Here is a 23,057-nt window from a genome sequence, read left to right on the forward strand (position 1 = left end):
ATCCTGCTAATAATTCAGTTATAAATAATTATTGTTTTAAATGCAATTAACAATATTTTTTTGTTTGGATAATGCGTATAACCTTCCTTTCTTTTATTTAAATATTATTTTGAGGTTAATTTTTGTTCAAGTATTGATTTATTCATTCTATAATGCTGAATTAACTTTCAATATTAAGCATACTAATGATTATCTTTGATTTGCACCAACTCTACTAACGTCGAATGTAACTTCTAATCATTCCTACGATGTACCAACTCTTGTAAACGCCATTTATCCTGATATTAATGAATAATTTCTCTGTGTCTCTCTTTGTCAGTTTTCATGTTAGTTCCTACTACCTCCTAATTCTTGAAATAAGCGAGTAAAGTGTACAGACAGATGTTTTGTTTTAGGTTACCACTGGAAATGTCTATCTACTCTGGAATGGTTTCCTTTTTTTTTACAAATTGACCTAAGTGAATATGAAAAATTCATCGCGACTTAATAATCGCAAAAAGTTCAGATTTACTTTAGGAATTGAGGTAACAAGATACTTGTATTTTCAAATTAATCGAACTGGGAAGTACCAATTTAACTACAATCGATTTTTCTAGAATTTTGGGAAATTATCGAAAAGTATTGCTATGATTTTCATTAACCATGGATTCACTTTTTTTTTTGCGCTCCGATAGTTCTATAACTTTCATTTCAACCATTGGAGAAAATCCAATTAATAGCACTTTTGGGTATTGGAAGATGATCAAGCGCGTCTCTAAAGTTTCTTTAAAGTATAATGTAAGTTACCAAGATTTCACATTCGAGGAATATCGGTGGCACTGCTTCACTGGTTTTTAGTTTTTCGAAAACCCGTATAATATCAAAAAAGAAATTATCTATTATTATTCACAAATTTATTCACAAAAAATGCCGTAACTAAAATTCATGTGAATGTTCACATTAAGTTATTTGATACTAGCCGCACTAACAAATGTCATTTTTGTTAGATTACATTTTATAATATTTCTGTTATTAATACTAAAACATATTTTGACCAAATAATGGCTAACTTCAATTATTTTCCAACCAAGTATGTGCATTATTGCACTAATCTATCAACGTCACCGCAAAACATAAAAGAGGGAACTTTTATTTTATAATTCTTTATATTAAGCGGACGATATTAATCTTTAGGAAAGGGATTAGCTATATGGTTAGAGTATTGGATTCCCACGCAGAGAACCCAAGTTCGAATCCAGCTACTGACCCTTAGTTTTTTTTCCTCTTCCTACGAGATTCTTTCAGCTCATTGACCCATGATGGAACACTGTAACGATAGATCACTTTCTGGAGACCGGTAGTGCACTGTAAAAAGCTCCGGTGACCCTAAATATTGTAGAAATTTAAATTAAAAAATAAAAACATTATTCAATTACTAATTCTGCATGAAAACTTTCCAGTTTGTAGCAAGGCAGAGATGTCAGTAAATTGATTCCAGAACCAAAAACGAAAAATCTCAACCTTAAAATTAATGTAACCATTACTAAACTAACATACATTATTTAACAAAAATAAACTCATTGACAAAATGATAAATGACCGTTTTTGAAATAAAATTCAAATCACAATGTAATAATGCTAATAAAGTATAAGAAAGAGCAGTGATTGATTTTATTCTTTCAAAGATAAATATATCTCTGTCTCATTTAGAAAGGGAAAAGTTTTGCAAGAGAGATATCGGTTTCGAATACACAGAAACGATACCAACACTCTCGGCTATATTATATACAATCCCTTTTATTAATATTAATGTCATCGATAGATCTCGTTATATTTCTATATTGAATTTTTATTAAATATTCCCTAGAGCTACTTTTATTCAAACCATAAAGTAATTGCCATTTGAAATAATGATAATATCAAGCATCATTCTTTTATTTGAATTAATATTCTAAGTAGAAAACATTGCAAGACGTTTTGCTGGTGGGAGGCAGTACGATCCTGGCACAATTTCGATGATCGATTTTTTTTTTAAACAATTAGGTACCATTGGGATAAATCTTTAGCTTCTGTATCTGTTGGTATTCTTTTGTTGTAGACAACCAGATCTCAGGGCAGTGAGCAAATCTAATGGCAGCCGACAGGTCTTGATCTCAACATATTCTAAGTAGAATTTTGTAAATAACTTTTTGATAGATCTGGTGCGCTACCTTGGGTTCTTAATAGACTCACTTGGAATCCACTCGCTAGACTTAGAAGACAAGCAATGACAAAGCGAACGAAACTGCTTTTTCAGACTACTTGGACGAAGCTCAATAGATTATAGAACTCAAACGTTTAATGTACAACACTATTCTCAAACCTATGTGGACCTACAGGACTAGAGTTGTGGGGTTCAGCCAAACCTACAAACATACAGACAGTACAAGACATTCCAATCAAAAACTATTCCGATAGATAGCTGACGCTCCTTTCTACGAGACTAAGTAGTGATGGGCTATTTGAGCGGACTCGTTCCATTGGAACGAGTCCGATGGTGGAACGAGTTGATTCAAATCCCTATTTTAAAAAAAAGTGATTCCGCCCCGCCCCAAAAAAATTAAAATGAAAATGAGACAGCAGAGGTTTTGGAACGATTAAACATAAGAACAAATGTCACGTAATTTATTAAAATATATCATTAACAGTTAGCTTTTCCAGTTAATAACAAAACTATATTTCTTTTACACACATTAAGTACTATCCCTAATTTCCAGTTGCTCTGATAAATATAAAATTAACAACGTAACACAAATATTAACCCAAAAATAGGCTAGTCAATTATAAATTAAAGCAATTTTGTCATTATCTAGCTTGACCACTGGAAGACTGGAGTTAACTTGCTTCAAGAGGATTCAATAGAGAAACGGAAATGGGTAGGAAAGTATTCCATAAAAATTCTAACCCTTCAAACAAAATTATAATTACTCACAATATTTATCTAATAAGAATTGAATATCAAGCTTTTAAAATATTATCTTATTGTTTTACAAAAAGAAAAAGCTGTGTGCTTAATCTTTAACTAAGCGCTGGACACTCTTACTCTTATCTTCATTGGCGTAAGTTTAAACGTGTACATGTCCGCATGACGGTCAAAGTAAAACTGAGCCAAAATGTAGTATTACCTAATTGGTTTACTTACTGTAGTATCCCTCCCACTCTATCACCTATTTCACAAACATTCATCAATTGGAAATATTTTGTAGTTAAATATTCGTTTCATTTGAATACAAAAAACATAATAACGCTTTCTTAAGATGATTTTAATTTTTAAATTTTGTTTTTGTCCATTACTCTTATAAAATACGAAGAATTTCAAATAAAATATAATACACAAACACAAAATGATCTAGTATGCAGGTGGAGTCAGTCGTGGTTGCCATGGTAATGGAACCGTTAAACGACTCCGGCCCAACTCTAGCATTTTCATTGGTTAAATCCACTGGAGTTGGTGGAGTCGAATCCGGAGTGATTTAAATCCTTTTGAAACCGGACTCGTTCCACTTTTTCGTTCACTGATTCTAGCCAATAGAAATTGCTGGAGCTGGAACCGGAGTCGTTTAACGGTTCCGTTACCATGGTAACGACGACTGACTCCACCTGCATACTAAATCATTCTGTGTTTGTATATTATATTTTATTTGAAATTCTTCGTATTTTATAAGAGTAATAAACAAAAATAAATTTTAAAAATTAAAATCATCTTAAGAATCTGCTTAGAATAAATAGAATAATATTTTGCTAAAAAATATTTCCAATCGCCGAATGTTTGTGAAATAGGTAATAAGAGTGGGAGGGAGTCTGTAGTAAGTACGCTCTTTAGGTAATATAATTTTTTTGTCTCTAGATATGTAGCTATAGCAATAAGGGCCATTTCAATTTCATCTTTCGTGCTGATAACAATATTTCATGTGTGTCTGTCTTCTGATGATAAGCAGATAAGGGTGTTTTCCAGTGGTAAATCTTAATTAAGTTGAAGAGCATGTGCTTTGTTGATTTCTAAAATATTTTCAAAGACTAATATTTTCCTAAATTAAATAATTATTTCATTTTTATCTTTTGTTTTTCTTTATTGAATATTTGAAAATATTTTAAAAGCAAAATATTTAATAAATTAGTTTAATTTTTTTACTTTTTTATTTATTTTATTTTATTTATTTATTTATTTTTGCCCATCAACTACGGGGTTATTATCGCCTTTTTTACTATTGTTTCTTATTTTTTAAATTTAATATTTTATTAATTTTTAGTAAATTAATTTCAGACAAATGCCAAAACGCAGTGAAATTTGGAATCACTTTAATTCTATTGATTCTGTCAAAGCTAAATGCCGGTATTGCCACGAAATCGTTAGCTTTACAAGTGGCTCTACTAGTAATTTGTTCAGACATATGAAGAGAAAACATCCTATATCATTCAATAAAAGAAAGAATTCAGAGCAAAGCACTGAAGAGATCCCTGTTAAGAAATCTCATTTAACTTCTATAGACACTCAAAATTTAAGCTCGCTTCCCTCTACTAGTTTAGCTTCCATCCATTCAGAAGTTGCAGATGTCGCTCCTCTCTCTTCATCTGCCCATAAGGCTCCGGTAATTCAAAAATCCTTGACTGACTTTGTAGAAGTAATCAAACCTTTGCACCCCAGTAAGTCCAAGGAAATTGATGAACAATTGCTCAAAATGATAGTAAAAGAATATCATCCTTTTAGTATTGTTGAAGATCAAGAGTTCAGAAAATTAATTAAATTGCTTTGCCCCAGTTATAATGTACCTTCACGAAAGTATATATCCAACAGTTTACTCCCAATGATTTATAAGCGGGAAGAATCAAAATTAAAAAGTAGATTCAACGAAGTAAATGCCGTTTGTTTAACAACTGATTGTTGGACATCGGTGAATAATGAAAGCTTTATTGCTATAACTGCCCACTACATAGACCAAAACACAAATTTACAAACACATTTATTGAAGTGTACTAGTTACTCTGAACGACATACAGCGAATAACTTGGCCTCACACCTGCAATCCACGGTCCAAGAATGGGAACTCACCAATAAAGTAACTGCCGTTGTTACTGATAATGGTGCAAATATTGTTTCGGCAGTAAAGCAGTGCAATTGGAGGCATATTTCTTGTTTTGCCCATTCAATGAATTTAGTTGTCCATTCGGGAATCGCAGAAATTCGCGTAACGACCGACAAAATTAAAGCTTTAGTAGAATATTTTAAAAGAAGTTCTCATTCTCTGACCAAGCTACATAATACACAAACACAGATGGGTTTCCCAAAATTAAAATTAAAACAAGACGTCCCCACTCGTTGGAACTCCACATTTATAATGTTTGATCGCGTTTTAAAAACCAAACAGCCATTGATCGCGACCATAGCTTTATTAAATCTACAGGGTGAACATAATATAACAACAATCGATTGGGAAATATTAGAGAGCGCGGTTCAGTTATTGCAGATATTTAATGAAATTACGGACGAAGTAAGTTCGGAAAATTATATAACAATTTCTAAAATTATTATATTCTCGCGCTTTATGACCGATCACGTTTCAAAATTTTTGCACACAAATTACAGACCTGAAATACAATCAATGGCTCGAGTAATTTGCGCTAATATTTCAAATCGGTTTTCCAATTTAGAATCGGTAGAAATTATAGGTCAATCGATGATTTTAGATCCGCGATTTAAAAACGAAGGTTTTTCGAGCGACATTAAATTCCGGAAAATGTACCATTCTCTTGCCACTAAATTATCATTTATTCAAATTCCGAAAGCTTCGTTATCTACCGATGTTCCATCATCCACAACTTCTACTTCTAGTCTTTGGCGGGAATTCGATGCAAAAATTAAAACGTTAAACGCGAAACAGACCCCAGTATCTGCCAGTATAATTGAATTAGACAAATATTTGGCAGAACCTTTTTTAAATAGAGAAGCCAATCCGTTAGATTGGTGGAGAGAGAGGAAAGACTTATATCCCAGATTGTATGACGTTGTTTTGAAAAGATTATGCATTCCAGCCACTTCAGTTCCTTGCGAAAGGATTTTCTCTAAAGCTGGACAAATATTAGTTGACAGACGCAATAGATTAAAGTCGAGCAATGTTTCTATGATATTATTTCTGAATAAAAATTTACATTAATTAATTTCTTAAGTTCTAAGTAGCTTTAAACTTTAATCCTTCTCTAGTCTGTGATAATGCTGTGATAAAAATTATTCATTTTGTTTTGTATTGGGATATATATATATATATAGACGGCTTAGTTTTATTCATTATTAAATATTTAGTAATATAATTTCATTTCGTTAATCTTTCTTAGTTTATGTTCATTGTTATATTTTAATTTGTTTGCATGTACATATTTTAAGGTCCAACTAACATCATTGATACCTTTAACAACCTTATTTCCTTCCCATTTCATTTCCCCTCCTGGCAGGGTAACTTCAACCTCCCAGTGGTCCTGCTGGATATTAACAAAACTGCTTTGTTTTAAATCTTGTTCTTGTGTAAAGCTAATTTTATTTGATGTTGTCAATAACAATTAGATATTATATATCTTTTAAAACTGTTGCAAATTACATGTAGTTTTGTTATTAACTGATGAAGTTAAGTACTAATAAAATATTTAATAAATTGCATGATATTTGCACGAAAGCATAGGATAGGTACGGCAACTGGAATCGATGAACGAGTTTTTGGAATCGATTCCGACCCTGGAGTTGATTCAAATCCAATGATTCCACAGGCGGACTCGTATAGCCCATCACTAAGACTAAGCTCACTCTTCACAACGACCTCAACATCACCCCATTCGTCCAACAACTTGACAAGTCAATCATAAGTTCCAAACAGCTCTCTCTACTAGCTCTAATCCTTTCGTTAAGTCTACTGCCATTCCTAACAATCCTCCTCGCCGACTGAATCGCTAATAGCTCCGCGACTTTCTTGCAATCTGAAGACCGTATCTATCGTTGTCACTAATATCTTGTAGAGAGTGCTACCAGAGGGTAGCTTCCTGCAGCTGCAGCTCTACACGCACCACTTTCACTATTTCTATTTACTTATTGTGCATATTTTCGTACAAATTGCTGATTAAATAAATAACTTTTTTGTAAAAAAGAGAAACCAAAAATGAATTCCGAAATCACAATTGAACAGTTTTTTTGATGGTTACAAGTTTGTAAAGTTGATTATGAACATTGCACCTTCATATTTAAGAGAATTGTTGTTAAATATAATATTTACACAACTGTCCGGAGGACGACAAGGCTTCAGGCGTCAGTAGCAGAAGTTAAATTTTTGTTTTACTTTGTTTCATCTAAATATCTGCCACCTTGAGCGCTATTTGAATATTTTACATGCAAAGTAAAATGTTAATACATTTTTTTTTTAAAAAAAAGAAGTTATGTCTTATTAGTATTTCGACCCCTAGATTAGTCTAATAAGCTCTATGTTCGTGCAGTACTTTATTCAAGTCATGTAGTCAGTCAGTTTTAATACAAGACATGTTCTTCTTAAAGCACTACTTGCTTAATTAAGAACTTGAAAGTTTAATTTAGTACAAACTTTGGGCACCTTCAACAGTTGAGCGGTAACATGCAAAAATCTCAAATCTATACTAGACTGCGATCCTGATAGATTCCCACTCTAGGCATCGACTTTTTTCCTCATTTTCCCTCTTCCTCCAAGTTTTAGATTTTGAATGAAAACCGGATGTATCAGTTACTGTTTTCAAAAAAACAAATTGGTGAGTATCGGTTACGCGCCCGTATGTATTGCCGTGGTCAGCGCATAATTATAATCGTTGCCAGTTTGGCAACAGAAAGAGCTATTTTATTGAATCGATTCTCCAGTTTTCTGAGAGGTAGAGGAAGTTCCAACGATTTCGTTCAAGTGACGTAGTCTTATTGTACAAATGTTGATCTAAAACTATTTTTAGTAAAGTTTTGCTTAGAATATAAGGAGAAATAAGCTGAAAGAAAGCGCTTTAGTTTCTCAAGAGATCCTGAGTTCAAGTACTGTCGTCTACTTTTAGTGTTTTTAGGCATCTTTACTCATATATCTCCAATGTCCGGCGTGGTCTACAACGACAGAATACCCAAGGGATACAGTTGCTAAAGATTTATTTTAATGGTAACCTTTGGTTTAAAATCCTGTTTCGAAAATGTGCCCACGACTTTGTGTAAGTAAAAGATTGGAGAAGTTAGTGGAATAATTGGTCCAGTTTACAGGAGCTGAGGATCAACAATCCCAACTTTCAGGGAGTCGTGATTTCATTTCTTCATGTCATGCTTCTTCTTCTGCTACAGCCTGAAGCGCTTCCCCAATTTCTATGGTGACTAGATCGCCTAGCCGGGCCAGCTTGCGGTACTGTACACTTCAAGGGAAGGTAATACCTAGTGAAGGTTGCCTACCTCTTAAAGGAGGTGAGCAATATTAAGTTTCAAACAAGGATGACGTGTACACACTCATAGGAATCCTTAGCAGAATCTTAATTGTGGGCGCAGTTTATTAATGTAAAAATTGGTTTGTAAACGCAGATCATACAATAAAATTTAATCATGGCAAATAAATAGACTAGAGGACCAGATAATGGACAAAGCCTCCACTTTTGTAATCACATGAAGTTGTTATTAAGACAATGTAAACAACAGTGAGTCTTCTCTGTTATTTCAATATTATATTGTACAAATTCTGAGCCAGTTTCACCCGGCCTACTGTTAACCATCTCAGTGCAAACATAGTCCAGGATTAATACAATAGGTGGTGTGTGTATGGCCAGAGGGAGTGCAACGATGTACAGAAGTGCTAGGGAATGGCGAGTGCGGGTAGGACAAACTACGTTGCTGACCTAAAATAGAATTGGACGATACCAGTTTGCCTATTCACTTCCTATTTCCGCCCACTCTTGCTTCCTGCAACTCATGAGTACTCATGTGTCTGCCTTTATCTGGAGCCAAAGAGCTCGGCTATAAAATGTAGCATTAGTTTCCTGAACAACAATATCATACTTGAATCAGGTTTTCTCTTCTCAGAAAATGTGAATAATTTAAATTGAAACTACCCTGAACATTAGAATACGAGTACAGTTTTACTAGAAATTATATCACAATTTAAACCAAAATTAATTGAAACAAGTAAATGTACTCTTATTATTCACTAAATTTACAATTGCTTTTCCATTTTCGAGAATCGCCTACGGCCAATTGGTTCCTGGAACGAGAAGAAAATTAACAAGTGATGTGAAATCAAAACAGAGAAAACCCACATATAATATTCCATTCAACGCTGCATGTTTTAACATGTTTATACCACCACCACCAGTACCAAAACTGCAAGTAGTAATTGCATTTTGGTAACCGTAGCATATATACCCTTGCTATGTTTCGCGTAAGTACAACCACGAAGCACTTACTTTTCAGTGTTTGTAAGTCTATTTTAAATTCTTTTGACGAACATTTTATTACAAAGGACAAAATCAAAGCAACAGGTTAGAGTAGGGCAATGCTACTTACATACGATATGCATTGTTGTGTATCAACAGTGAAAGTAGAATCTACTTTGGATCGGCTGTAAAGAAGTGAGGTGGTTGGGAGAGGAATGTTGCTGGAAGGTTATAAAGTGAAGGTTAAAGTAAGTCGACGTACCTGTTCAAGATAAAAGAAAGGAGTAAGAAGAAATCAAACAAGACAATCTAATCAGCAAAGTGTATCCAGCTAACTGGTTTCCTCAGCAAAGAAGTTCAGCAATGCTCATCAATGCTTTTTGAGAGTGTAAAAGTCGTCAAGATGTTGGAACTTTAAAGTGTTCTGTGGTAGCATCTTTAAAGGAAAACTTAGTACTTCTGTAAGTTACCCCACAAAAGAGAGGAATAGTTTCATATACAAGTGAATAGTGAAATACACAAGTAAATAGTGAAATGTACAATTGAATAGTGAAATGTACAAGGGAATAGTGAAATGTACAAGGGAATAGTGAAATATACAAGTGAATAGTGAAATATACAAGTGAATAGTGAAATATACAAGTGAATAGTGAAATACACAAGTAAATAGTGAAATGTACAAGTGAATAGTGAAATGTACAATTGAATAGTGAAATGTACAAGGGAATAGTGAAATGTACAAGGGAATAGTGAAATATACAAGTGAATAGTGAAATGTACAAGGGAATAGTGAAATGTACAAGGGAATAGTGAAATATACAAGTGAATAGTGAAATATACAAGTGAATAATTAGTGTCGATAATGAATAAAATAAAATAAAACTAAAAATAAAAAATGATATCAGAAATATCAATTGTCGGGTTGATAAAAGGTGATGTCTTTGAACGGAACCTTCACCTCGTGGATTTTGGTTTCGTCCAAGATTCATCTCCAGTTAATACCCCTCACAGCTGTTCTGGATAGACAGTACATACGTCATTCAACAACTGAGCTTTGTACTTTCATCATTTTGGTTATCGTAGGAGGCGTCCAGCGCCTTACGATTACTTCAACGACTTTCGCTGCCCTCTTGGGAACCCTTTGTAACATTTATAAACCCTTGTTTTATTTTTTAAAAGATTCTCCAAAAGAATCTTTCAATATTTCCAAGCGGAGCTCTACTTTTTTTGCCCAAATTTTGTACCTCATCAACTAGACCGAGCATCCAGTGTTGTTAACAATGTCAAAATATCTTAAGGACATATAAAACCTGTGAAATTAAAACATTAATTTTTAATCACACCTCGAATAATCAGCTTCAATCAGCTAATCCATTCCTTAGCATTCCCTACTTCTCCATTCTATCATCGCCCTGTCCTGTTTGGTGATAAATCAGCATAGCTACATTTTACAATTCAATAAACTCACATAGAATCAATTTCAAAACTCCTGGTTCCATTTTAGATGGAACAAAAACATAATTGAAAATTTTAGATCACCACCACGTTCGCATTTCAGCCAATTGTGTGAAATCTTTGTAAAAGTTAACTTTTAAAACGAATTAAATTAAGTGATGCACTAGGATTGGAGGATATCAAATCCAAGGCTCTAGCATCATTGCAATAGCGTTACAAATATGCTCAGGTGAGCCCAGCCTAATCATACAAACCAATTAATTATAAACTCCGCGGCAGAGATAATCTCTAGGAGAGATTGCTTGTTTAAGCATTAGTGTACAATCTATTATTTGCACGAAGCTCTAAATCTAATCAGGTATATAACAATGTCACTTTAAATGTTTTGAAATATAACAAACTTTGTATTTTAATAAACAAATTATTGTTTAATTTTTTTTAAAAATCTTTTATTGGAATTTACAACTGCAACGGTTGTTGCAACAAGCAAATGTGGTACCTGATTAAACAAAATACGTGAAAATCACGAGTGGGTGTCACTCCAGTAACGTGCTCTTGCTAGACTTGCTGATAAGAGTAAATCACGAGGCCATCTTCTCTTCAATCTCTTTAGAGGATTACCTGGTAATGTGGAGGAAGATAGGTGTTCTATGAGAGTGTAAGGATGAGCTGCTGTAGAGGAATAAAATTTGAAAAAACGAGTGTTAGCAAGAACCTGTAATGAAAGGGATTTTGAGTTCATTATGGGGTAGTGAGGTTAGATACATTTAATTAATTTGAATTTAAAAAAAAAATTGTGAATTTCCAGTGACAAGTCAAATACATAATTGCAATCAATAATTGAAATGGAGTTGCCACTACATATAAAATCGATTTTTGAGAGGGTGGGTTTCTCATGGAATTGAAATTGGAGCTATTTTCACTCACTTTAGGCTATGATTCTACCATACAGTATTTAAAAAGTAAGATAAAATATTAAAGCATTAAAGAAAATCCAAAGACTTTTTTTTAGAGGAAAGATTTCAAAGTTTTTTTGGGAGGATTTTCTGAAAATATCACCACTACTGTTTCCTCCGAATTTGATATATTGTTCTGATAGAAGTTCTGTAGTATTTTGTTGTATTTTTCTGGGGAAAAAAAGAGTTTTTATGAAGTTCTTGGGCCAAGGGATCGCAAAAGTTTCCGTTTCACTTTACTTAAAAAGAGAAGTCTGTAAGTTGTACGCTTCTTAATTTAATTTTTTTTTAGTACAAGTATTAAAACTGTAAGTAGCAAAATATCTTGTGAATGGTTCACGTCAGAGGTTTTGTTCTACACTTGAACGCGTCCAGTACTAATAAAACTGGTACTTCTTTACTAATCAGTAGACGATTTAGCCAGTCCTACAATAAACTTTCCATAAAACACCATGAGACTACCTCCAGTTCAAATAAGATATACAGACAGAAATGGTGAGCTCAGCAGTAGTATAGCTGATGCCAAACAATTTACCTGACTCAGCTCTATTCTCGCTCTAGAGGTGTTGATTGGTTAAAGTTTGACGGGGTTTCTCTTAATGGTGGTTCTTCACCACCACATGGCAGCTGAAGATCATTATGCCCTAAGTATTCGACCAATAAACCTTGCCCACTTATATTAGTTGTCCAGGTGAGGTATGAGTAGGTAAGTTTTACTTACTGCTTTGTATTTATCTGACACGTTTGGCATCAGCAAATTGGTACGATATGAATGAATAGAAAAGGATAACGTGGTGAATATGATAACAAACAAAGAACATGAATATCAAATGGTGATATGTAAACCACTGTAATACATGAGTTTCAATTGCCATTACTTCATTAATTGCTCTAAATTAATTAAAATGTATTGATTCAATCTTCAATTACTTAAAAAACTCAGTGATACTTAATTGAACACAAACTTATTGAAGCAGATATCGTTTTACACTACGCATTACATCGGTTTCTAGTGTTCAAATATCTGATTTCATTGTCACTCCCGCGTTTTTTTTCAATGTACTACCAACCAGATTCAATTCGCTTTGAAGAAATTCCGCGGTTGGTGGGGGAAAACTCAGTCATTTCATTGTATTGTAAGGTTTTACAAACAGTACAATGTGAGTAAGGCTTAAATATGTACTGAAACTCGAGAGTTCGAATGAAATCTAGAGGCTAGAATCTAGGAAAATAACGACTAATTACGTTTGTAACATTTTTTTTTAATATTTTTTAACTTCGAACTGTGGGTTTCAACCAATCGCTCAAATCTCTGCAAAGGATCCAGTCCTTGCAGACTAAAATTCTTCGCTCTACAGTTAAGGCTCCTTTCTACGTCACCAATCAAACCACACAGACTTAAACATTCCTTTCGTCACACAAGTTGCTAGAACACGATACAGAAAATTCCATCTTAACATTCAATCTCATCAGAATCCACTGGTACAACATCTATCTTCCAGAACATTTCCATACAACACTTCTAGACGTCTTAAAAGACGGTGGCCTTCGCGATCTCCTCTCTGATGAAGAGAGTCAGTAGAATGTAAAATGTTATTGGAGAGTTACCGCTGGGTGTGATATGTCGCTTATTGTTATCATTGTTGCTTATAACGCAATAAAATGCTTGGATTGTAACTAAATAAAAGATCAAAAATATAAAAAAATATTTAACTGGAAAACCAAATATATTGTAACAAATTACACGATGTCACCTAAGATGGCACTAGCAAATGAGAGATGCTAAAACTGTACATAGATGCTAGAGGGTATTTCAAGTTGTTTGACTTGGTGCAGAAGTTTACAAGCTAGGAAACTAGTAAAGGGTAGGTGTCGCTTCAAAGTTCCGACGAGTTGGCCTTGTTTTCGAAGTATTTCCCACTCCTCTCGTCAGTTACTATTATAAATAAGTGGAAGTTACGAACTAAATACTTCATCGTGATTCAGTACTGCTGCAATAGTTAGACAGAAAGTGATTCCAAGTTAGAAAGGAGGGACCAACCCTGTTTACTTATGCATGTCAAGGAGACGACGACTCGAAGAGACCTAACTTCGAGAGGGTGACAGCACTAACCGTATGCACAACAGTGTCTGGACTGGTGGCAGCACTATCTGCTGGTGGTGTGCACTTTACCTTTAAGTCTGGTCACATTTGAAATTATAAACAGACTTAGAGGCGCAAGCTGTGAGAATGGTGCGCTGAAGAGAAGGTGCAGAAGGGCTGTAGAAGAGACGATCATGGAGAGCAAGGAGGCACACTTACAAGAGATGCCTCTCTCTCTGTAACTGTTTTAACAACCACATTCTGGCCCTTAGTGCGGCGCATATGTGCCTTCTAGATTGCGACCGGAATAAAATATTAAGTTCTAAAGATTGTCATCGGCCAGCAATCTAAAACCTTAGTAGCCCTTCTAAGATCAAATAATCGGTGAAGAAGAAATTCCTTTACTAAGATCAGCTAGCATCTAGCCAATGGAAATGAATGCGGCTCTATCCTTTTATTTTAAGAAAAATTGAGAGTTAGTAGTTAAGGCAGTATCTTGTAAATTTAAGATATGAATCCCATTACTTGTAAACTTACAAAATGAACGCGTAAAACCTTTTTACTCAAAATTGCTGAGAAATGTGAGTTAGTAAAGAAAAACAACCGCATTATATGCCATCACATGTGGAAACAATTTTTAACTACCAGAACAAAGTAGGTAAACAATAATCTTACAGAATAAAGAAGACAAAGACAAAAACAACAAATTCTGTCTCTTCTTTGTATAATGCTTTATTAAAAAAGAAAAAAACAGCTATATTAATGCCGACAAGAATCGTTCAGACGGGAAAAAGTAGTAGAAGAAATCAGAGATTGATATTTCAACTAATCCGAACGATAATCCTCAAACAAGTATATTCTCATCGATTAGAAAATGCTTCAAAAAGCAAAAAAAGATGGCCAATGATGCAGTAAAGCTTTGCAAAACATTTAATCCGATCAAAGAACAATCTTCTTTTCGTTCTACACCTTCCTGGGATATTGTCTGCAAACGTATCAAGCTGGACCAGATATTTCCCTCTGAATGAATCGAACACTATAGACTTTTTTTTTTTTTTGAGATTTCTCAAACACATTTTTACATATTTTTTTCGTAGATTTCATATTACATATTTCATAGATTACATATTTCAACTTATTCCGGCCAATAACAAAAATTGAAGATACATTTACTGAAGTTTAAAAACTTTTTTTACAACTTATTTACAAGATAAGATATACATGATATACATAATCTTTGTATAATTTAGCTTAAGTTCATAAAACATAATAAAATTTTTAAATGGCGTTAGGTTAGCATTTGCAGCGAGAACTGGCAAGTTTCAAATGAACCAATTTAGTTGGTGACCCTCTACAGGTTGTACGCGGCGATCAATTAAAAACATAATTTAGCTCTGTTAATTACTGAGAGCCCAGAGTAACAATAATGGGGCCGCAGTTAAAGTCGCCGGCCCCCTCCGCTAGGCTATCTCGATTTATAATTGAATTACTGAAGTTGGAAAGGGTCACTTCCAGTCTTCAAAATTAAGTTAGCAACAAACATTCTTATCTTATAATTTGCATCCTTATTACCCATATTTCATCGTTTTAATACCGACACACTACTTTGTTGGTATCAGATTCCTTGGTTCTTTGTTATTACCACCAATAAACTACATTCAAAATTCCCTCCCACAATCTACTTTATGAAGAATTACATGCCCTTGTGCATGGTTGCACTGCATAAAGCGCTACAATTATGATTTAAGTTACAACTACATAGTTCAGATAACGTTTGGAAGCTGTATGAGCAAGCAGTTCCCTAAAGCACTTCATTGGACATGTACCACCTGGTCTTCTGGTACCTGGTTTTCTGCCATAAGCAGTGCACACGTCCGATACAATAAGAACTTCTTTAAAGTATCGATTTTATGAAAAAAAAAAAAAATCTATTCTTCTCTTTGCGATTACTACTGTCTGATTTATAAAGGGACCTCGCTGCTTATTCAGTTTAGGATACATAGGTCCAGGGTTCCTGCACGGACAGTAAAATTCTATTGCACAGCATTTATTCCGCGGTAATTGCCGGAGATCTCACATTATAAACCTGCGTTTCGAACCTTAATTTTTTGGACAGATATATTTAAGTCGACATTCCCCTCATTCTACGAGTAACACAGTCTGCAAATCGCAGCTTGAATCACTCGCTGTGGAGATACACTTTTCAGTCTAAAATATCCTAAAATGAAAAAGACCTCGATTCCAGATGGACACTTGGGCCTTCTTGTTCTTGTACTGAACTCATTTGACCTGAATACTAAAGCCTAGTGAAGTGGACTGTTAATTATTGTATTGTAGTAAGTAGTTAAGTAAGTAATACCTAGTATTTCAGGTGGGCTTTACAACCCATTAGGTGGCAGAAGGAGGTATCAACTACCGAACATACTTTACTATAAATTTCTCGTATTAACTAAAATTAAATTCCAAGGCCTATGTCGGGAATTGAACCCAGTATCACAATACGACATCTTAGCTTTGCCGTGGCGCCTGAATGTAAACTGAATTGTCGGTACCTCTAACAGTTGTTGTCAATGTTACATTTAAGGTTATTTCTTTGTACGTCTACGCATAAGTTCATTTATTTATTCGCGGCCAGTACATCTAGTCTGTGTTTGTCTAGAATTCTACAATGTGCTTTCTCAGCCTGGAATTGTCTTCTTTAATAGAAACGTTTTTGTAACCACCTAGCTAGAGCAGAACTCTAATTTCCTGAAGAAAAGTTTTAAATAAACATGACAAACCTAAATGTGTGCAGAGAGTGACCAAGTGTTCCAAAAAAGAAGGAGCCATTTTCAAAGATAAATTCAAAAAAATGAGGATAAAGGAAACAAACAAAAAACTAACAAAGAGTGTTTAGTAAAATGGTGGATCAGGACAAATCGGTGATGACCTAAACCTTTTGGTCGCATCCCCTAGAGGCAACTATAGATACACAGCAAATCTGTTCCACCTACAATTTCCCGATTTGTGGTCCATGGCCCACCCACAGATGCAAATCCTCATCCATCTAAACATTCTACATACAAACTAACATCTAGAAGCTACGTTCTTTCATTACTTATAGGAGATCACAAAATGTGTTCTTCTAATAAAGTAACACCATATAAATTTACAGCACTTTCTTTCGCATTTTGGAGCCTTAGAACTACTTATTTTATTAAAAATGTCAATAAACAGTTGGTACTTTACATACATATCTATATTTTTTTAATTTAAATATTTTGTTAATCAGAATGTTTTTAATGTAGGAACTGTTGAGTAATAATAGTGACAGTGGACGTGGGCTTTCAGAATAAACCGTATTCTAAGTTGTTGTCCCTTATAGTAAGAGTGATATCCAGGAAGTTAAGAGTTTCCTCGTTCTCATATTATACTGTGTCTTCTCAAATTTTATGCTGGGGTTAAGGCTGTTTAGTTAAGACAATAATTTGCATATAAAACCCCAGATAAGTTTGAATAGAATAGTAAGTCGTCTATATAACGTGCTTAAAATATTAAACCAAATTTTCCCTTCAATTGTCGAACACACACGTTCATGTTGCATGAATATTTCTCACAAAAGTGCCGATCAGGAGTGTCCCATTCTTCATTTGTCATTAGCAAGGTTATTGGTTAAATTTGAAGTAATTTGGTTTTGAAGGTAGTTTTCGATTTGGGTTAGAGCTATTAGTTGGTCAATGTATTATAGTGTGTTTTCGGTCCTATAGTTTCTGTTCTATATTATTTAAAGAGTCTCTTACAGGATAGAAGTGTAAAGTTTTGTAAGGTCATGGGGGGATATGAGGCGTGATGAGAAAGTTAGTTCTGTGTTTCTCAATAAGTGGATAATGTGTTGTGTATTTTTTATAAGAAAACTTTGGGAACTGTTCTCAGGTTATGGGCTGTGGGATTCATGGATATGTATTTGGGTACTCCATTTTTAGGTACGATAAAGGTGCCTGTTTTTATAGCTGTCTTGATTTGCAGTTAGATCAGTGTGGTCGAGTCGTTCTTAAGTTAGGTTTGTCCGGTTTTTATTTATGAAGTCGTTTTGTTAACATAGTCTAACCCGTTGCCGCACACTTTTAATTTGATGATCGAGCTCAGAAACACACTTTTTTTTTCTCAATTGTTTATGACTGCCAGATGGAATCAAGTGTAAGTTGTATGTTTGGAAGTAAAAATTATCACATTTGGCCACGGTTTTTCCAAAAAAACTCTCGACTGTTATACCCGTCATTTCTCTATAGATGCACAAATATTTCGGAGCGATAAGGCATGCGAAAACGCATAAAAAAACAATTGATATGCTGTCTGGCATGCTGTACCTTTTTTTTTAATGTATTATTCAATGATTAACAAGTGTATGCGTTAGTACACTTCGTACTAACGCTGTACTTTTTTTTTATTAATTAAAATGTGCACGACGGCTATAGACGTCGTTTGCCTACATATCAACAAAGATCGGACGGCTATAGCCGTCATTTGCGGCAACGGGTTTTAACATACTCAAATCTTTGAGTACCGTAGAGAACTGAAATTGCCTTTGCCCGCTTAAGTTAATTTGAGATTATTCTATTTTAACAATACTATAATTTAAGTAATTTTACTGCAATAATATTTTCATTCAATTGTTTAGAATTTATTAGATATCACAGACTTTGGCAATTTTAAAATGCAAAATATTTGTTCAGTAAAGTGAAGCACCCAATTTAACTTAGATCGATTGTAGTAGGAGGTATCAAACTATTAATCACTAAATAGAGGTCTTTCAAGCAACAAGGCACAGAATGAGACAACTGAGCGTCCAGAAAATTTTCTTCACTATGAAAATCCGACATTGAACATTAGGGAAATCTGTTAAAGTAAAAACATCCAAATTAGTTGCTGTCAAATTGACTAACAAGCGATAGGTCCTTGGCCACGACTGAATAGTTCTGCATTACGCAGTGGTTAATGCGTCTAAAGTTGTAGTTGGAGTTACAACGCTTCAGTTGTCTTTATCCTAGAGACGTGTGCATTAGTGCATAATAACAAATAAGTACGTAGGTCTAACTTATAAGTAGAACCGATCAAGGGCTGTACTGACGAAATCCAGAATGAATTAAGCCACTCAGAATTCAAAAGAAAGGATGAAAATTCTGTATAAATACAATAAGAGTCAGGAACAATGATAAATTTCAACTGTAAGGAAACTGTATTTACATTTGATTTTAGAAAGGAATTTTTTTACTGAAACGGAAACGAGAGGACATATTATAACGAAGGAACAAGAGATATGAAGAAGCAGGACTTACGCTTGGTTAATTTAATGGTTCGCACAGGATCTGGGACTTATTTTAAAAGCAACTCGCAACTAAGAAAGGCATTTCGCAAATTATACAAAGACATGGCATGTTGTCATCCACTCCATTTTAACATATGTACCATTTCCTCTTATTCTATCCTCAACAGTTCGTTGGAGGGGGGAGGGGAGGTTCATAAAACACACAGACTAATACAAGGCCTCTGTTACGTCAGCTTTCTAACCATTTCTTATTTCATAAAATATTCATTCCTCAGAAAATAAGTGAAAATATACTTGGGTCTTAGAACTTTCCACTATGTGTACACATAATAGTACTCATTGTTCTCGTGACTTTATTTTTTTTATCATTTTAAATCCATGAATGAAAATACTAAATTGAAATAGAAATAGTTGCTTCCATAAGACGCCACGGCGGCCGAACGGTTAAGAGACTAGACCCGCAAAGCTAAGATGTATTGTTGGTTTAGTGGGTTCAATTCCCGGTCTTTAGGCCTTGGATTTTATTTAACGGTTAATATGAGAAATTAACAGTAAAGTATGTTAGCTAGTCGCCTCCGTTCAGGACACCTAATTTGGTAGTTGGACGTAAAGCCGCCTGAAAAAAATAGGCAATTACTTTACTTGCTGCTTCCATGAATAAGAACTGCCGTTTTCTGTTAAAACGCAGAGAGAGAGAGAGAGAGTACAGTGTTGCTAATTGTCACAAATTACATTAATCGATAACGAATTATCAACCAATATACATAAATAAATTGCGAAGTGTTGCATCTCTATGCATCCCACATTACAAGCAGTCTTTCACACCAACGATACGGATGCAACTACTTTAACAATTAAATTAAATTTCGCTAATAACCACAACTAAAAGATGGCAAGATATACTACCAGTCTCGATAGTGTTAACTGCAAATAATTTAATAAAATAAAAAATCGACCTAATTTATTTTGAACAAAGTTTCGGGGGGGGGGGGTGAGAAAAAGAGAAAAGAAATTATATTATTCTCTCATTGCAGACAATTGTGCAATGATCAGTTGAGCTGCAGACAAAAATTTAATAAGCAGCAATTCTAGGGCTCGAATCCAGAACATGCGCACGAATGTTCTTAGCCTGTGACTTTTCTCGCATGCAAACTTGCCGTTATGTCAACTTTACTGGATACGCGGCGATAAAGATTGCCTTGAACTGATCCACAGAACAGTTATGATGTCACGCACTTCTGGAACGCCTGATTTCCGTTGCCAGCAAGTAAAAGTTCCAACATTTACTTAGCTTAGAGAGAAAAATTGCAGGAATTCGTGTAAAAGTGGAAATTAGTTATCTTTAATTAATAAAGAGAAAATAAGTAAGTCAATGAAAATCTTATATAATCTAAAACGGAAAACTATTTCTAAAATTAGAATATTCTAACAATACTAAACTAAACAAGTTTTTAATGCAAAATTTCTAATAATTATAATCATAAATTTTAAACGACTAAAAGTTATTCTAAGGTTTATAATAAAAAAGAATATCTTTAGCAATATATTTAAATCGAGTTAAGATTAGTTGTATAAAAAGTCAGGCTCGAAGACAGAAGATAGAGCAAACAGAATTCAACTTAATCTCTTAGGCTCTCTAGTGTTATTAGGTAAAACGATAAATGCAAAATATAAACGAACAGTTTTATTAGCGTGAAAACCAGTTATGTAAATGAGTTGATTATATAATCGGAAAAGCGGAAGTGAATGTTTAGTATTCTGATAAACAGGTGCCGGCGGAAAATAAGGAGGGCTCCCACCCGCCCTTTTCCGGCTATCGTCTTCTTCTTTTTTCTTTCTTTTTACAATGCTTTCCCGAGCCTTTTTCAAATGAAAAAGTTTGCCTTTCTGGAACGGTTTTAATTTTTTATACCTCCTACCCCGCCAAAAAAAAAAAAAAAAATTCTTCCTATTGCCTATAAAGGAGATAAGTTTTTCAGGATAGGGTAATGAATAAATAAAATGTAATATCAAGGGCCAGTAAAAGGAAAACTGCATTGAGGAAGTATCTTTAAGGAAAATACTTTCATTTCTTTAAAGTCAATCGAATAATATCGATGAAATTACCATTAACTTAACAGGAGTTTCCTGACTGATTTCTTCTGTAGGGTTCACGAGACTAAGGAGGAAACCCTCGTCAATCTGAAGGAGGATTGTCTAGGATGTGAGGAAGTCATGTTTACAAAACTTTGGTTAGAGATGGTTGATGGTGGTTGAAGCTGTTAAAGTGGTTTCACAATTTCTTTTGTACATTTTGGATTCTTAGTTAGCTTAGACCTGGAAGGACCGTACTTTCATCATTGATCCGTTGTTCTTTCGGGTCAGAACGAGTAACGGCCAACAAGGGCTTTAAAAGGCGCAGGATTTCTCTCACTGCAGACTAACATTAATAACATTTAACTAACAATTAAAGTTATCAGAAAATATTCAGGCAAAAATGAAATTTATTCCAGTTGTCCCTTGACAAACAATGGTCTGTATTTCTAGAGAATAACGCATTTTCTAACTAGAAGATAAGATAAGTGACTGGTTTGTGTTCCATTTGCCACTGCTCAATACAACTTGTAGGCCCATCACTTCCGAATTGGAATTACCATACCCCCTTGCCGAACATATATTAGAATTTCTAAATATTAAGCATATTTATAGTTGGCTGCGCGCAGTAAAAAGTAAAGTAATTGCCTATTTTTTTCAGACGGGCTTTACGTCTAACTACCGAATTAAGTGTCGTGGACGGAGGCGACTAGCTAACATATTTTACTATAAATTTCTCATATTAACCATTAAAGGTATAGACCGGGGAATATAGCCTAGTACCGCAATACATCTTAGCTTTGCGGGTCTAGCCTCTAACCGCTCGACTATCGTGGCGACTAGCAAACATACTTTACTATAAATTTCTCATATTAACCATTAAAGGTATAGACTGGGAATATAGCCTAGTACCACAATACATATTAGCTTTGCGGGTTTAGCCTCTAATCGCTCGGCTATCGTGGCACCTCAGCCCAATAAAATGGGCGTTGAAAGATATAAGCTGAAGCGATACTTTATCATCAACACAATCATTTTTCACTCTTAATACTACATCCTGACTCATCCATCTTTTAGGGAGTGGCAAGATGATCCATTCTGCTCAAGATACTCTACCAGAACTTCCACACATTCTTGCGCCTCCAAGTTTGCCATCCTCTTTTTCGAACTGGATCATACACTCTATGCTTCTAAATCATCACAACTGATCACCAATGATACAACTCATTAAGCTACGTTGAGCATATTCTCTTATGAAAGCTCTGCTTTTTACACCAAGCTCTAAGAATCCAAAACTTACTGTCTTACAATCGGCTGTACTTTTGTTTGACTCTACATAGAACATTGTTGTATTGTAAGCAACCTTCTACTTTTTGTTGGGCTTCAGAAGTTATTTTTGTCTCGTTATACTAACCTATCTGAAATTTGAAGCGGAAGTGTTTTTTTTAAACAAATACATTGCAAACTAAAATTGTGGATCCTAAGCGAAGCATTTTACGCCACAGAATGTAGGCGTATGTAAAATGAGCACTACTATGTGTCAGGGTGGTGATGGGATGGAGTGTATCTGTTTGTTAAACCCACAGAGTTGTACAAATCAACTTCCTCTGCAGGCGGCCCTGTGTTATATGAGTACTGGAGGAGCCAGTTTGATGGTAGGTACACTGGACCACCCACTAGACCTCATCCCAGTCAACTTTGGTGTTAATTAACCTTACATTGGAGTAGCAGCATCCTCTGGTACTCTGTCTCTCTCGTGCCAGCAATCCAA

The 23,057-nt window shown here is 34.6% G+C and overlaps 2 protein-coding genes across 5 annotated transcripts in view; one reads left to right on the forward strand and one right to left on the reverse strand.

Moving 5' to 3' along the window:
- The window catches only part of LOC141460614 (uncharacterized), a 610,369-nt gene that overhangs the window by 338,198 nt on the left and 249,114 nt on the right, over positions 1-23,057 (reverse strand). The window lies entirely within an intron of this gene.
- On the forward strand, positions 4,287-6,870 carry LOC141446318 (E3 SUMO-protein ligase ZBED1-like). The gene is made up of 2 exons (XM_074112878.1): positions 4,287-5,507; positions 6,685-6,870. Exons 1-2 carry the CDS (start codon positions 4,287-4,289, stop codon positions 6,868-6,870), a joined length of 1,407 nt encoding a protein of 468 aa, XP_073968979.1.

This window comes from Rhodnius prolixus, unplaced genomic scaffold (assembly GCF_049639745.1).
Source record: "Rhodnius prolixus isolate KJV_2025 unplaced genomic scaffold, Rpr scaffold_1, whole genome shotgun sequence".
Classification (NCBI taxonomy): domain Eukaryota; kingdom Metazoa; phylum Arthropoda; class Insecta; order Hemiptera; family Reduviidae; genus Rhodnius; species Rhodnius prolixus.

Bases quoted from the DNA above. Each gene is read 5' to 3' on its own strand.
- LOC141446318 (XM_074112878.1), top strand. From the start codon at position 4,287: ATGCCAAAACGCAGTGAAATTTGGAATCACTTTAATTCTATTGATTCT. The intron at 5,508-6,684 runs GTAAGTTCGGAA...TTTGCACGAAAG, and splicing joins TTAATGAAATTACGGACGAA to CATAGGATAGGTACGGCAAC.